Below are 15,206 nucleotides of genomic sequence, written 5' to 3'. Positions count from 1 at the left end.
TTTCTTAACGGACGGAAAAAAAAAAAAAACTCTATCCCATGAGAGTGCAGACCTGAAAACCAGAGTAATAGAGCTAAACACCCGAATTACGACAACTTTTGCGGTTCATGAAACAGCCTCTTGGGTGGTGTGTAAAAACCACACCCTCCACACATTTGGATGAAAAAGAAACCTGATCATTAATTTGTTTGTCTATAGAGGATTACCCAGAATTTAAAAAACAAACAAACAAACAAAAAAAACCTGCCCAGTGATCTCCGGTCCAACAGCCCTACAGATGTAGGACTGATAAAAAGTTTTCCACCTGTTGAAGTACAAGCAGCCACTCCATATCGACCACAGATTCCTCAATATCCTCTGAAACACGCAGTAATAGCAAGTATAAGACCTGATATTGCAGATATGGAAGAATCAGGGATTATTGTGAAAACGAAAGAGCGCGTTTGTAATACACCCATTTTCCCTGTTTAAAAAGCACATACAGGAAAATGGAAGATGGTTCAAGATTTAAGAGCAGTGAATGATGCTGTACAGAAAACTACACCTGATGTTCCAGACCCATTTTGAAACTTCAAAACACTGTTCTATATGGAATAGGCACAAATAAAATCCATTTCTCGTAATGGCATTTCTCTCAAAACACAAGAATCATAGTGCAGGACAGCATTATTGTTACTGAGAGTGAATATATATATATATATATATATATATATATATATATATATATATATATATATATATATATATATATATATCTGCTTTGTCAAAATCATTTTTCAGAGAGAGTAATTCACATTCATAGAACACAGTGTGCAAAACAATTCAGTTCTAGCCTTTTACACATGTATAATCAAACACCGAAAACTGAAACAGTAAAAAACAAGTAAGAAAGGAAACGCTTCTGCACCAGAGAGGCTCTGATCTGTTCAAGCAATCAACAGTGAAACATACGATTGGCACATAACTGCACAAAATTACAAAAACAAAGAGACGATTAGCGAAACGTCTAGAACTAGTAGCAGAAATTTCCTTTTCTTGCTTTTGATACTTTACCTTTTGATGCACTACATGGGTCAAAAGTGACCCAATCCAGTGGAAAATGGGTATCCTGACCCCCACTGTGCACTCAAGGGTTAAAGGAGTAAGTTGTAGATTTCCTGTCCTGTGATGCCAAAATATTTAACTGATGCTTAAAGTTGAAATCTGCTGACTATTAACACATTTTAAAGCAGTACATGCTTAGCTAATAGATAACCTGCTACACATTTATCTACAAGTGATTGAAAACTGTAGAGATAAAAAACTTTAAGAGATGGTTGTCGAAGGCTACATTAGATCTGTTATTAGGAGGGTTTCACCATACTGCGTTTTTCTTTTCTTTCTGCATTAGAGTATTGCGGATGGTATTATAATCCATAGGAACATTTTCGCACTGTGTGAGTGCAAAGCTCATCAAACGGATGACTCCACTATAACACTGAGTGACCTTGCCGACTCTGGTGCAAAACAAGCCTCATTCAGCACACAATGTTTTGAAAACAATAGAATTAGAAATCTTAGCAGACGCATATCTGAACAAACTTCTTGGCTCCAGCACGGTGCAGTTCTCATAGACAACCTCTATCACATTGAAAACAAACCCATCCTCTAGTGAGTCATGGTCTCACCCATGTCTCAACAGGAGGGATGGTACACATGATGCAGAGACAGTTCTTCGCTGAAAATGTTTCTGACTTTGCCAAGGAATACTGTACACAATCCATATGGACTTTATTGAACTAACAGCATCAAAAGGACTAATATATTGTTTAGTGGTTGTAGATACGTTTTTAAAATGGGTTGAAATATACCCAACCAAAGATAATACAGCCATAACTGTAGCAAAAGCACTCTGCAACCATTACTTCCCAACTTATAGTATTCCTGCCATAATTAGATCAGATAATGGTACACATTTGTAAATGCAATCATGACACATTGCTCACACTAAGGAACCACTGTGCATATCATCCACAAAGTGCTGGCCTTGTACGAACGGAACGAACGGCGCAATAAAAAACAGGCGAGCCAAAACTATGGAAGAAACCAAGAGGCCTTGGCCAGATTGTTTATCCTTGGTTAAACTGTGGATGAGAATTACGCCTACGGGAGACAAAGCAATAACACCATTTGAGATAGTGCATGGGAGACCTTTCCCACTTCCATAAAACAACAATCCACTGAATCTTAGTGAGCAGATTGGAAAGCACATACACTGAAAATGAGAGAAGTTCAGAGTTCAAATAATCTGCCAGATTGTTCTTCTCCTTTGTCCAGACAGAAGCTCCAGCCTGGAGACTGGGTCCTGATCAGAGTCCTGAGGGGGAAGAATTGGAGGTCGCCTCGGTGGTAAGGGCCGTATCAAATACTGCTGACGACACCCACGACAGTAAAAATTGCTGAACGGCCTTCGTGGATCCACCAATCGCACTGTAAGCTGATACAACTGGAAGCAGAGCCAGATCAACCGACGGGGTAGCGGTGGAAGTCCGATACAAAGGGGTCAGTAGCACAATAGGGTGCTGACGTCTCAATCCGGTGAAGAACCCAACTGATCCGCGCCCGACTTTAAAATGGCTCTCTGGCGACTCCTGCTAGTCGCAGGGGTGACTTTGTCACTTCTGTGGCTTTCCTTCTTCTTCCTTCCCCCTACAGGAACTCACAAGACTAAAAGAACCCATGAACACTCCATGGCAGCGACTTGGGAACAGAACCTCTGGTATAAAGCTATGAATTTTACAGCACGACAGAATAAAGTTACTAACGCACTAATTGACATAACTGATCAGCTGATCCTGAACTTGAGGCTATCAAGCACATGACACTCCAGAACAGAATAGCTTTAGACCTTCTTTTAGCAGCACAAGGAGGAGTTTGTGAAGTTGTTAATGACCTTTGTTATACATACATCCCTGATCACAAAGGCAATTACACCCTAATCAGACAGAAATTGGATGAGATTAAAATAGACATTTTAAGCAACCAAGACAAAGGTATTCTTTCAGGCTGGGATTTTACCTCTTGGTTTACATCTGGTGGTATTTTTCAGACTATTAAAAGATTTGTAATTATAAGTGTATGTATTTTGTTACTATTTTGCATTTTTGCTACCTGCATTTTACCATGTTTGAGATCCATGATTTCTAAAATGATAACCACTTCTGTTGTTGCGTATGCTGCACTCGAAATGGAAGAACCACAATATGACTCCAATGATGAGAATGATGATGTTGAAGTGTAGTTTAATGACGTGACAGCAGAAAATGTTTTACAAGATGTTGTTAACTGATCTTCACATTTTTTGATCATGATAAACAGGAGGGAATGTTAGAGTTGAATTTGTAAATACATTTATCATAATCGAGCCTTAGAGCATTAACTGTGTGTGCATAGTATTTTACATGACTATTTTATCAGAATACTACTCACTCACTTCCATCTGCACACATCTCTCCCTCTCTCTCTCTCCCTAGTCTCCACATCCCAGTATATTTCCACTCTTTCAGCTTAGCACACCCCCTTGTGTAACTCGAGCTATTTCTTATCTTATGCTATGTTTTCATTCCTGCTTGTGTATAAAATAAACTTCGTATGGGAGCAGTCTTTGTAGCTCGCACTAATGTGTCTTGTTACACTGTGCTGTGTTACCCTTGCAAGTAAAATTACAGTCTCCGTGTTTTTCTGATTTGGTGAATATCTTCTTATGTTATGTGGGAGCTCTCAGCGGAGCTTCTCTCTGACACAGTAACTCCCACATGTAAGCCCCATGATGTGTTGTTTGAAAACGTCTTTAGCTTGAGGCAAACATGATTCACTTTAAAACTGTAATCACTTATTTTGTTTAGCTTTAAGTTTTTTCTGTTCAAGTAAAGAAATTTCCTTTATTTAGTTTATTTTTGTAATAATCAATATATTATTTTATATATTAAAGAGTTTAAAAATAATTCTGGTATGATTTGCATTTTCATTTGCCTACGCATGCTACCAGCGTCACAAAACATCCTATGTACTGTGTAAAGTCTGAGTTTCACTTCCCCAACAAGTTCTAAGTGTCAGTTCTTTTTGACCATTATGACTTGGCTGTTTTTGTCTCTTGCGTATATCGGAAAACAGTCACATTTGGAGAGTTCCTCTTTCTTTTCACCAGCGTCGACTTTTGAAGCTCTATTTTTAACGGAATATTGATGGTATCTCTTTCTAGCAACAACCTGTCATGATAGTTTTAATGTCACGACTCTTTAAGATTTTAAAAATGATCTGAGTTGCCTTCACATGAGGCTCCCATGCTGATCTGATCTAATCTGTGAATCCACAATGTGATGTTTTACTGATAATTCCCACTGAAAGTTACAGCAGTAGCTTCATAGATCATTTCAATATAGTAGAAGTGACATCTGAGATGAATCATTTCCTGTTCTGAGCTGTTTGTGTCTGCTCCTCCAGCAACATGTGGAATATGTAGATGTGAAACTCGCAGCACACCTCATTAAGCAAACCTCAACTGAGCAGAAGCACGCTGTGTATAGAACTGTGACAGGGTAGGAATTGTGAGACATGATGTGGATTGCTTTTTGTCTAATCACACTCGTCGGCTTTCCTACATCCCAAGCTGGTGGTGAGTATATTTCACATATGACTGCTGTGTACAAACTTTTGAGGTGAATCTTAACTGGTAAATACATCAAGGTCGTGGATCACCTAACCAAAAGGAAAGCAAAACCCCTGAAGGTTCTGTGATCCCAGGTCCAGGGGAAGCTACTACAGCTATAAAACCAACAGTCTCTCAGTGTAAGTAATGAAGAGTGATCTGGCCTCTCCTGGTTCTCTCAAGTGAGATATGTTGAAATTTTATCTTATTCAGCTGCCAGTCTTGTATTCATTGTCCTTCAGCTGGTTGTGTTAATTTGAAATTTTTCTCTGTGGCACTTTGACAGACTTCTGTGACAATCTCATCGATGACTGTCAAAAGAGTGGTGCCGGTTGGACCAGGTAATGCATATAATGGATACTACATGCTATAATTCCACAAAAAGGGTTAGGGAGTTGTTGTTGTTTTTTTTTTTAAGATATTCAGAATCAGAAATGCGTCATTGATCCCAGAGGGGAAATTGTTTAGACTTAAAACATGTGCAATAGGATATTTTTTATACCACTTTAAGGGAGATGCACAACTGTAGTGGACACAAATAGTAAACAGTTCAATATGTACTTTAAGGAAAAATATTACAGGTGAATAGGGTAAAGATTTCATTACCATTAAACTTTCCCGCTTGAGTTTTTGTAATATCTGTCTTCTGAAACGTCGTGCTTTACATTGAAAATCAGGTATTTTTGAGAAACTTTTAAATGAGCAAACTTTCTCAGAACAGAAATGTAAAACGTAGAAAAAGTCAGGTTCAGAATTCTTTCCACATTTTGTTGACATTTTAGAGTCAAAGGCTTTAACTGGGGTATTATTGATCTTGTTTTTTTTTTTTAATCACTCCATATACAGCCATGGCCATAAGTTTGGACACAAGTACCATGACGCTTGTGAATCTTAGAAAATACTACAAAATTGTCACTTACAACATAAATATCAGTCATAGCCATCAACCAAAATGAAATATATTTCATTTTGGTTGATGGCTATGACTGATATTTATTTTAAATTATTTATTTAAAAATAGTAGTTTTAAACACTTTCTGTCGTATTGGACAGCATGTACTACAAAGGCTCATCTGCAGAGTTAACATTCCTGCTTTCAAGTGGTGATGCATCTTCTTCTCGAGCTAATGGATAAATGTGGTAGCTTCCTGCTGTTTATAAATTGTGGAACAGCAATTAAACATGACTGTAAGAGCCTGAAATATGACAAGCCTAATAAAACAATGACAGTTATTTAAATAATTGATCATTTTCACACACTTGCTTGTTGTTGTTAAGGAAATGTTTCTCCAAGCTAATAACCTTTCAGGAACAAAATGACATGTCTGATTATACCACAGTGTTTTTAAATGACTTCATCAGCCAAAGATTCATGAAATCATGAACAACACTGTACAATAACTTTTAATCAAACATTTTCACAGAGCAGTGATGCTGCGTATAGCCTGAAGTCGACTTGGTTGTGTTGTTTGTTCAAATAAAATCAGTCAATACTTAATAGTACAACACTGCAATAACTTTAACTGTGTAGCTCTGTGTTCAGAGTGCTGAAGTATGTTTAATGTGTGTTGGTAGATGTTATGAGGACAGAGTTGCCACCTGTGAGCTCAGAAGGGGACTTCGTCATATAAGCTTCATACGTGATTTTGTGAACTCATCACTGGAGGTGAGGTCTTATTCTGAAGTTAATTGAATTGTAACTGTAAATAAAAAACACAGTTTTCTTTTCATATCTGAAATACATATTAGCAAGGCAAGTTAGTTGTCTTCATCATTCATGTACTGTAGAATGCTTCATTTTAGGCAATATTCTGTTTCTTTGAAATTAATGAATTCACTTCCAACAATAGTTTTTTGGGTTATTTCACTAAATATTTTTCTTGATGCACAATCTACCTAATATGCGTACAAACCTGTAGTGTGAAGCTGGACCGGAACCTCAATATGGAGTTCACATCCCATCATCAGCTCTCAAGAAAAGCAAAGGACGTGTGGCCGGTGACAAGGTCCTGGTGGTTACCACGGTAATCAACAGCACTTATTTTAAGGTCAGTAGACGTAAGTGTACAGCAGAAAGAGTACTTTAATCACTTTATGCATTGACATGTATATTTATATTAATAATTATCCAAAGTAACAGTTTCCCACATTGATTTACGTTGATTACCATGCATCCACTCTGAGTCAGCTGTTATGTACTTTGAAAAACAAGGGATGGTTGATACTGTACCTAATATTGATGAGATTCTTCCATCATTTTTTAAAACATGGTTTACTTGTAATTAACTTGTAACCCCACTAATAATGTCATGTGCTCACTCTGTTACCTGTCATTACAGCTGACACCTCCCCCCCGGAGAAGAGGAGTGGAAATACGGCCCCAGCCTGTTCACATACCAGGCACTGTTTTGGGGGAGTCAGTCCTGATGGTGAGAGCAGGATACTCTCCAGTCAGGAACCTCTCACAGCCCATCAGGTTAATCTTCAGACATGATGAACCGGTAAAATAACAAACTCACCTGTGCTACACCGCAAATCGTGTCATTCAACCAGTTCAGTCAGCGTAGAAATACAAGTTCCTCTGCTGCCTGAAAAATGTTAGTTAGCTGCACTTACGCTGAATAATTCCTGCAGTGTTATCTTGTGGGTTGTGAAAGTGTAAAACTAGATAAACTAAGCTTGCTGAACTTCAAATTTCAGTTCAATAAACCTCAGATACTTGGTTGAATCACCTAGTGACACTGAAAGTATTTACAGACAGACTTTTCCATTTAGTAGTGTGAAGAGTGTTTTCTCCATCAAACACTGAGCCATTTTTTAACCAGAGGCAGTACAAAGACAGACTATGAGGCTGCTGCCAGTTAAAGTGAGATAAATTCACCTCTAACCTTTGTCACGGTTACAATTTCTTTGAGTGTGTTGATTAAGAATTTAGACTACTGTTCAGAAGTTTGGGGTCACTTAGAAATGTCCTTATTTTTGAAAGAAAAGCACTTCTTTCAATGAAGACAACATAAAATTACTTAGAAATACAGTCTGGACATTGTTAATGTGGTAAATGACTATTCGAGCTGAAATGACTGATTTTTAATGGAATATGTACACAGGGGTACAGAGGCTCATTTCCAGCAACCATCACTCCTGTGTTCTAATGCTACATTGTGTTAGCTAATGGTGTTGAAAAACTAATTGATGATTAGAAACCCCTTGTGTAATTATGTTAGCACATAAATAAAAGTACACGTTTTCATGGAAAAGAAAAAAATGTGTAGATGGCTCCAAACTTTTGAATGGTAGTGTATTAAAACCAAATTTAACCAAGACTCACAGCAAGCATCCAGCATGTTTGTTCTCTCTGGGGAGTTTTGACTCCATAATAATGTCAATTTATATGCTACCTTTGTTCCTTATGAACTTAATTTAATGAGTTAATGAAGGTCTCAGCTATACATTCATTCAGCTCATCTTTTTTAGGCCAAAGTGCGCCAAGTTTTAAGAACTTCTGATTTGTAATTTTAAAGTGATCTAAATTATAAAAGAAAATGACATTCTAAGTTCAGTTCAGCGTAAACTAGGACAACCCACACATGTTTACAATGAGTAAACCAGGTAAAGATGAGTTGATTTGACTAAATTCTTTAATGATGGTTTACAATGTAGCAGCACACTGAAAATATATTAACTTTTTTTTCCTCTTACTTTGGATTTACACTTTGAAAATATGTTTCAGGTTGGAAATGGAACTTGTGTGTTTTGGCAGGAGTCAGAGCAAGATGATGGAACAGGTGGGTTATCATCCAGCCTGCAGGATTTTTTTATATAGTTAAACAAAAAGAAAACTCATTTTTTTCACATTATGTGTTGGTGTTAGGCCACTGGAGCACAGACGGTTGTGACACCAATCACACCGGATCGGAATTTATTTGCAGCTGCAGCCACCTGAGCTTCTTTGCTGTGCTTGTGGTAGGACGATGGCATTTTTACCACACATTCCCTGTCAGAATGAGAAATTTCATTACCCCAATTGAATCTCTCACCAGAGCTTTTTTTGTCCAAGCACGGTTTGACATACGTAGAAATGCATAACATGCACAATGAACTAGAGGAGGAGCAATGTTACTTACTTAATATGTTAACAACAATAATATTTTACTTTAAATGGATCAATGCACTGTAGCATACACTGTTGTTCAGAAGTTTGGAGTCACTTAGAAATGTCCTTATTTTTGACAGAAAAGCAGTTTTTTTTAAATGAGGATAATATTAAATAAATCAGAAATACAGTCTAGACATTGTTGATGTGGTAAATGACTACTCTAGCTGGAAATCATGCTGAAAGGCTAATTGATGATTAAAAAACTCTTGTGCAATTGTATTAGCACATGAATAAAAGTGTGAGTTATTATGGAAAACATGACATTGTCTGAGTGACTCTAAACTTTTGAAAGGTAGTGTAAACCAAGCATGTTGCTCAGCTTACTGGGTTATCACCCAAAAATATCAATATATCAAGCATTGTCATTAACCAACTATCCAGACTGTGTAGAATAGAACAATCCAGCACATTTCTTTTCATATAAGAACTTTTTTAATCCTAAAGTGAAACCATGTAGTTTAGAAATACAATAGTTCAAGCAATAATTTATTATCATTACCTGAAGGTGCATTTTTGTCATTTCAGAACATATAATTTGACACAAACTTGTCATGCACAGAGTTTGGAATGCACAGAGGCATAGGACAGAGAATTATTTCAGATATATGCTTCAGCTAAGAGGCTATAATCTCCTTACCCTGCATTTAAATTAAACTGTATCTTGTTTTTTCCAGAACCCAGTGTTAACTGTGGATAAAAAGAATGCTGTGTATCTTAACTATATCGCCTACGTTGGATCAGCTCTTTCCATCATCTTTACATTCATCAGCTTGATCATCTATATTTGTCTACAGTGAGTTCTTGTACTTATTTTTTTAAATTTGACTTATAACTGTTGTACCTGAGTCATATCAGTATCATTCAATATATAGTGCCTCAAAATACCCTTTTCCAAAGCAGCACAAACATCTCTCAATATTTATAACTTATGTTGCCATTTATACCTTGGCTTGTCATCAGACATTGCTAAAGAAACAGGTTCTAACCCACAGAAGCCTTCTTCACACAGGAGTGCACGCAGTGAAGTTTTGGCTTGTATGTGATACTCATTATGAGAAACCACACAATTATCTGACCTGTCTGTGTGAAGTAATTTTCACTGAGAGTTTTGACAGTCACCAATCTAAGTGAAACCCAAAAGGTCTCTGAGGCCACAGAAGTTATATGATTTTTAGATCTGAAAACAGCAGTGTCTAGTCAATAAACAATCACGACTTATAGCATCAAAATGCCTCCGCTAGAGTGCTTGAACAGCAACTAATCTCACACACTTTTCTGAAGTCAGAATTAAACAGAAAATGCCCCTGACGCTTTCTGTAGCTTTCTGAAACACTCAGTTCCAGAACGTCTTCAGATCTCATTATGGATTTTTTTTTAACTGTTTAGATATTTCTGTGACTTTAAGATTTTTTTATTATTATTTTTATTTGATAGAAGTGAAAACACACATGACATATGGGACAGAAGACAGGCAGAGTTAAGACCTGGCCCACCATAAATCAATTTGGTGACTCACTGCTTCATGGCATTTGCACCCATATGGCAAATCCCCCAGTCTGACTTACCGGATGTAGACACACCTACAGTACACCCCACACAGCACCTATTTTCAAAATCCCCTCCAACTACAGGAAACCACACAATAACTTGCTAACATACTGGAAATTTTGAAGTTTGCTGAGGGTTTGGATTGTGCAATCAGCATCCGAGTTGTTGCTCTACCAAAACATTTACCCCCGTCACTCTTTTGCAAAAGCTACGCCCTTTGCTTAGCTCTGTCCAGGACAGTCGTGATCAGTTTAAAGAAACACAAACATGGCCAAGAGCTTCTTTCTCTTGCAGTCAGAAAGTGCAGTCAGACCATTCTATTCTGCAGACTATGTAGAAGATACACATAGTTGCTCAGCCCCCTCACAAAATGTACACAAACAAGCATTGATGCTTCAGGGAAACAAAATGCTGGGAAATAGTGACAGAATCTGGTTGTACACTTCTGTAACTATTTATTGCATGGCTGTGGAGTTGTTGGTTGTGTTTTATGTCAAACGCTGGCCTATGATTTAAAGATGTTGATAGTATTCCAGACTTTTGGCATTTTACTAAAATGCATAAACAGTGTAATGTCACAAAAAGGGAATGATCAAATGAGAAGCTGAATAAATATGACTGAAACATGAATCCAGATTCACTCTTCTTCAAATGGCAACACACTGGCGTTCCGGTAGCTCAACTGGTTGAGCAGTCAGGGGTCCAGCTCCTCTGTGAGAGGAAGGGGTCCAGGTTCCAGGCATGCAGCCGAGTCAGACAAAGCAGACATGGCAGAACCAGACAGTGCGGTCAGCAGTAAGCTTGAGCTGAGTTTATGATCTTGCAGGGAGTGAAGTGATGAGCCGGTCTTTATGGAGTGGTTGGTGAACCAGGTGTGCTGATCCCCAGCTGTCTGGAGTTCCTAATGATTATTTGCAGATTAGTACCAGTCACAGGACAGCGGTGCAGACAGAAGAGTGTAGAGTGGTGAGGGGACAGAGAGGGAGCACAGAAAGAGGGAGAAGAAAAGAATGAGGAGAAGAGGGAGGTAAAAGGAAGTCAGGTGAGGGGCAGATGCAAGGGCCCTAACAAATACAGCTGTGATGTCTGTCAATCTGTGAGGATTTAGAGCACATTTAAGCTCTGAAGGTGCTGCTTCTCATTACCATAGCATGCCCAAAAGCCTGAAAAAAAGGAACCAGGACAGAATGTGGCATCAGTAAAGTGGCCAGTTTTATAAAAAGCAGGAACTCACTGGACTGTGGTGAGGTGATATGCTGTGGCATTCAAGTCATAAACGGCCAGATTCTACTGAATAGATCAGCATGTATATAAAAACGATAATGACCTACTGATGTTTCTCTTTTAGTCGGCGACGTCCTGAGAAGGCCATCAGTGTGCATATGCAGCTCACTGGGGCGTTGCTCTGCCTCCACATCAGCTTCCTGCTATGCTGTTTCTGGGTTCGGCTGCTTAGTGAGAATGACGACAGCGTGGTTTGTCAGATCCTGGGTTTCTTTTTACACTGGTCTGTGCTGGCCACTTTCAGCTGGACTGCTCTGGAAGGGTTTCACCTCTACCTTCTCCTCATCCGAGTCTTTAACATCTACGTCAGGAGATACCTGCTCAAACTCAGCTTGGTGGGATGGGGTGAGTGGAGCTTGGTTGGGACAATGTTTCACTCAAATGCTGTCCAACAGTTCTAATACATACACACACACATACACACATACACACATACATACATACAGCCATGGCCATAAGTTTGGACAATGAAATGAAATATATTTCATTTTGGTTGATGGCTATGACTGGTATTTATATTGTAAGTGACAATTTTGTGGTATTTTCTAAGATTCACAAGCCTCATGGTACTTGTGTCCAAACCTATGGCCATGGCTGTACATACATACATACATACATATATATATATGAAAATACTTGAGCCTTGTAAATGGCTAAAGAACAACTTGCAGGTTGACACTGTAAATTAATGAGTAGAAAATTAAGTAGAAGAATATTTTTGACAAAATCCCGAGATTCAAAATGCATATTTATGCACACAGGACCATTCAAAAGTTTGGGGTCACCAAGAAATGTCCTTATTTTTTAAAGAAAGGCAGTTTTTTTTCAATGAGGATAACATTAAATTTATCTGAAATACAGTCTAGACATTGTTAATGTGGTAAATGACTATTCTAGCTGGAAACAGCTGATTTTTAGTGGAATGTCTACATAGGGGTACAGAGGAACATTTCCAGCAACCATCACTCCTGTGTTCTAATGCTGCATTGTGTTAGCTAATGGTGTGGAAAGGCTAACTGATGATTAGAAAACCCTTCTGCAATTATGTTAGCACATGAATAAACGTGTGAGTTTTCACGGAAAACATGAAATTGCCTGGGTGACCCCAAACTTTTGAAGAGTAGTGTATATGGCAGACAGCATCACTTTAGCCATATAGAACGGGAATACATGAGGATGAGGAGAAATAACTGGTGTTCTTGGGAACCATCAGAATTTTTTTTGTTCTGTGGATAACCAGTGGATAGCAAGGCAGGTATCTCTGCTAGTCACCCAGGTTTGGTAAGATTGCGTTACATCTCAGAATCATAAAGTTTACTATCACATATAAGGATGTAACACAGCTCGTATTATAACATGGTAAATACTGGAGTTATGCTCCTTGCTCATAATGGAAACATTTTTTGTTTTCATTGAGCTGAATCTCTGATGCATCTGCAATCTTTGTTTTAACTGCAACCAGAAGTTCGTGAAGATGGTGGAGGTGTGTGTACAGGAGGAACCAAACCTGTTATCACTACCTCCCAGTCCTGACTTAGATATAACAACCAGAACTTCACTGTATCTCAGAACATCATCCTCCATTCTCAAATGACACTCCACCACATTTTTCTCTTTACAAACGCAGCAGTAAAGTCTCTTCACCTGTGCAGCATGCTAAAACTAAGACTAGCTCTGCTGTTGTGACAAGCACTGTTCAAAATGTCTACTTTTTCATCAGGATTTCTGCCTTTATGGGGCCTAAAATATACAAAATCTTTCATAAACTTTTCAAAAGATAATTAACAATAAATATTATGCTTTGTGAATGAAATTTTGTGGATAGTTCAGCCTGCAGTGTCTATTCAGTATACCGAGTCCTATGTTCATATTTTCATATGAAGTTTTTTCTTTTTTAAACTTATAGTCGTTTAAGTTTTTGACCACACTTAGTGCAGTGAAGCAATATTTTTCTATGAGATTCTAGTATTTGTATCTCATCTTGTACCATGATAAAGACACAGTTATTGATGAAGTCTGGAACAATGCAGGTTTCTTGACATTCAAAACTTGTGGGTTTTTTTTCAGGTCTTCCTACACTGGTTGCAGTGGTTTGTGGGATTTCAGGAGTTTATGGCAAATACAGTCTAGAATTTAAGGATGAAGGCAACCAGACTTCAAAAATACACATGTAAGAAACCATCACTGCCATGTTTTTTAAAATTGCACACGAGGTTTGAATGATCTGCAATTACATGCTGTGATTTTAACTGTGCTCAGATTTAGTTACTGCCCACAAAAAAGGATATCTGAAATTCAAACAGAATCGAATTAAAAAACTGTTCTTCTTGAATCAGAATCAGAATCAACTTTATTGATCATTGCACACTTTCATATACAATGAAATTTGTTTTCGATTTCTTGGCGTTAATTTCTGTTTTGTTTTTTACTGATGGCCAGGTGCTGGATGAGCAGCGAATTCAAACAGCAGGCAGTTTTAGTCAGTTTCATCACCACTGTGGCCTTCCCCTGCCTGGTGATACTGTGTAATTCCTGCATGATGGGGCTGGTGGTGTTTAAGCTCTGGGGGCTAAGAGAAGGTATCGGAGGCTATAAAAGCAGCAGTGACTGGAAGAAGACGAGCAAAGAGAAACGGAGCAAGTTATGGAAGGACGGCGCCACACTGCTGGGCCTCAGCTGTGTGATGGGCCTAACTTGGGGCTTGGCCAGCACCACATACATTACATACATTTCCCTTCCTGGGTTGTATGTATTCACAATCTTGAACTCCCTGCAAGGTCAGTGTGTGAATGCTCCTCATAAACGGTATGCACTGGACTTTGATGATTTGCTGAGAATTTCAATTTGTCTTTTCTCTTTCAGGTGTATTTATTTTCCTGTGGTCTGTGGCTTTGATCTGCAAGTCTCGGTCTGACAATAACTCATCAGTCAGACACCCTTCCACTCAGAAAATGATGACAACAAGTTTCAGTAACTGAATCTATAGCAGTGAAAATGTACTATTTGTTACCTCTATTAGGTCTTAACTGACCTTTCAGTCATAAGCAGTAGCTGTAAGGAACAATAATTTGATTTCCTGATGCTTTGCTACCTCATTTTTTCCAAGTGTTAAATAGGCAACTGGGCATCATGAATAATATCCTTGTCAATAATTTCCAACCTGTGCAATTATGATTGATATGATTTGAGTAATTTTAGATAAGCAAAGATTCTCCTGAATAAATTAAATATGTTAACTTTCATTGACTATTGTGTATAATCTGAATTCTTCATGCTGGATTTGATAAGAAAGTGTAAAACGAAATGTATCCATCTACACAGTTTACCTACAATTTACTGGGATAAACTGGTCATACCAGACAGTGGTAAGTCAATATTCATTGAATATTTGTATTCAGGTGTCTTTACAATAACCGTTGGTTTTGTCAACATACCAACAAGTAAGTCCCTGACACAAGAAAATGTAGCTTCTAACGTCCCAAATGGTCTTGGTCATTTATATCATATTCTAGATTAGAGAAAAGGTTATGT

General features: G+C 38.1%; 1 protein-coding gene across 2 annotated transcripts; it reads left to right on the top strand.

Moving 5' to 3' along the window:
- The first annotated feature begins 4,306 nt into the window (after positions 1-4,306).
- On the top strand, positions 4,307-14,921 carry LOC110962149 (adhesion G protein-coupled receptor G3-like). 2 transcript variants are annotated; one of them, XM_022210053.2, is made up of 13 exons: positions 4,307-4,654; positions 4,726-4,827; positions 4,974-5,028; positions 6,263-6,353; positions 6,607-6,735; positions 7,027-7,188; positions 8,418-8,472; positions 8,559-8,650; positions 9,518-9,636; positions 11,740-12,020; positions 13,743-13,845; positions 14,115-14,452; positions 14,538-14,921. In XM_022210053.2, exons 1-13 carry the CDS (start codon positions 4,594-4,596, stop codon positions 14,651-14,653), a joined length of 1,704 nt encoding a protein of 567 aa, XP_022065745.2. In that variant the 5' UTR covers positions 4,307-4,593; the 3' UTR covers positions 14,654-14,921. The 2 variants fall into 2 exon arrangements, with proteins under 2 accessions (XP_022065745.2, XP_051797232.1); XM_051941272.1 differs by lacking the exon at positions 4,726-4,827 and having other exon boundaries at positions 4,308-4,654.
- Positions 14,922-15,206: the final 285 nt, after the last annotated feature.

This window comes from Acanthochromis polyacanthus, chromosome 2 (genome assembly GCF_021347895.1).
Source record: "Acanthochromis polyacanthus isolate Apoly-LR-REF ecotype Palm Island chromosome 2, KAUST_Apoly_ChrSc, whole genome shotgun sequence".
In the NCBI taxonomy this organism is placed as follows: Eukaryota; Metazoa; Chordata; class Actinopteri; family Pomacentridae; genus Acanthochromis; species Acanthochromis polyacanthus.
This window is presented reverse-complemented; position numbering and strand designations above follow the sequence as displayed.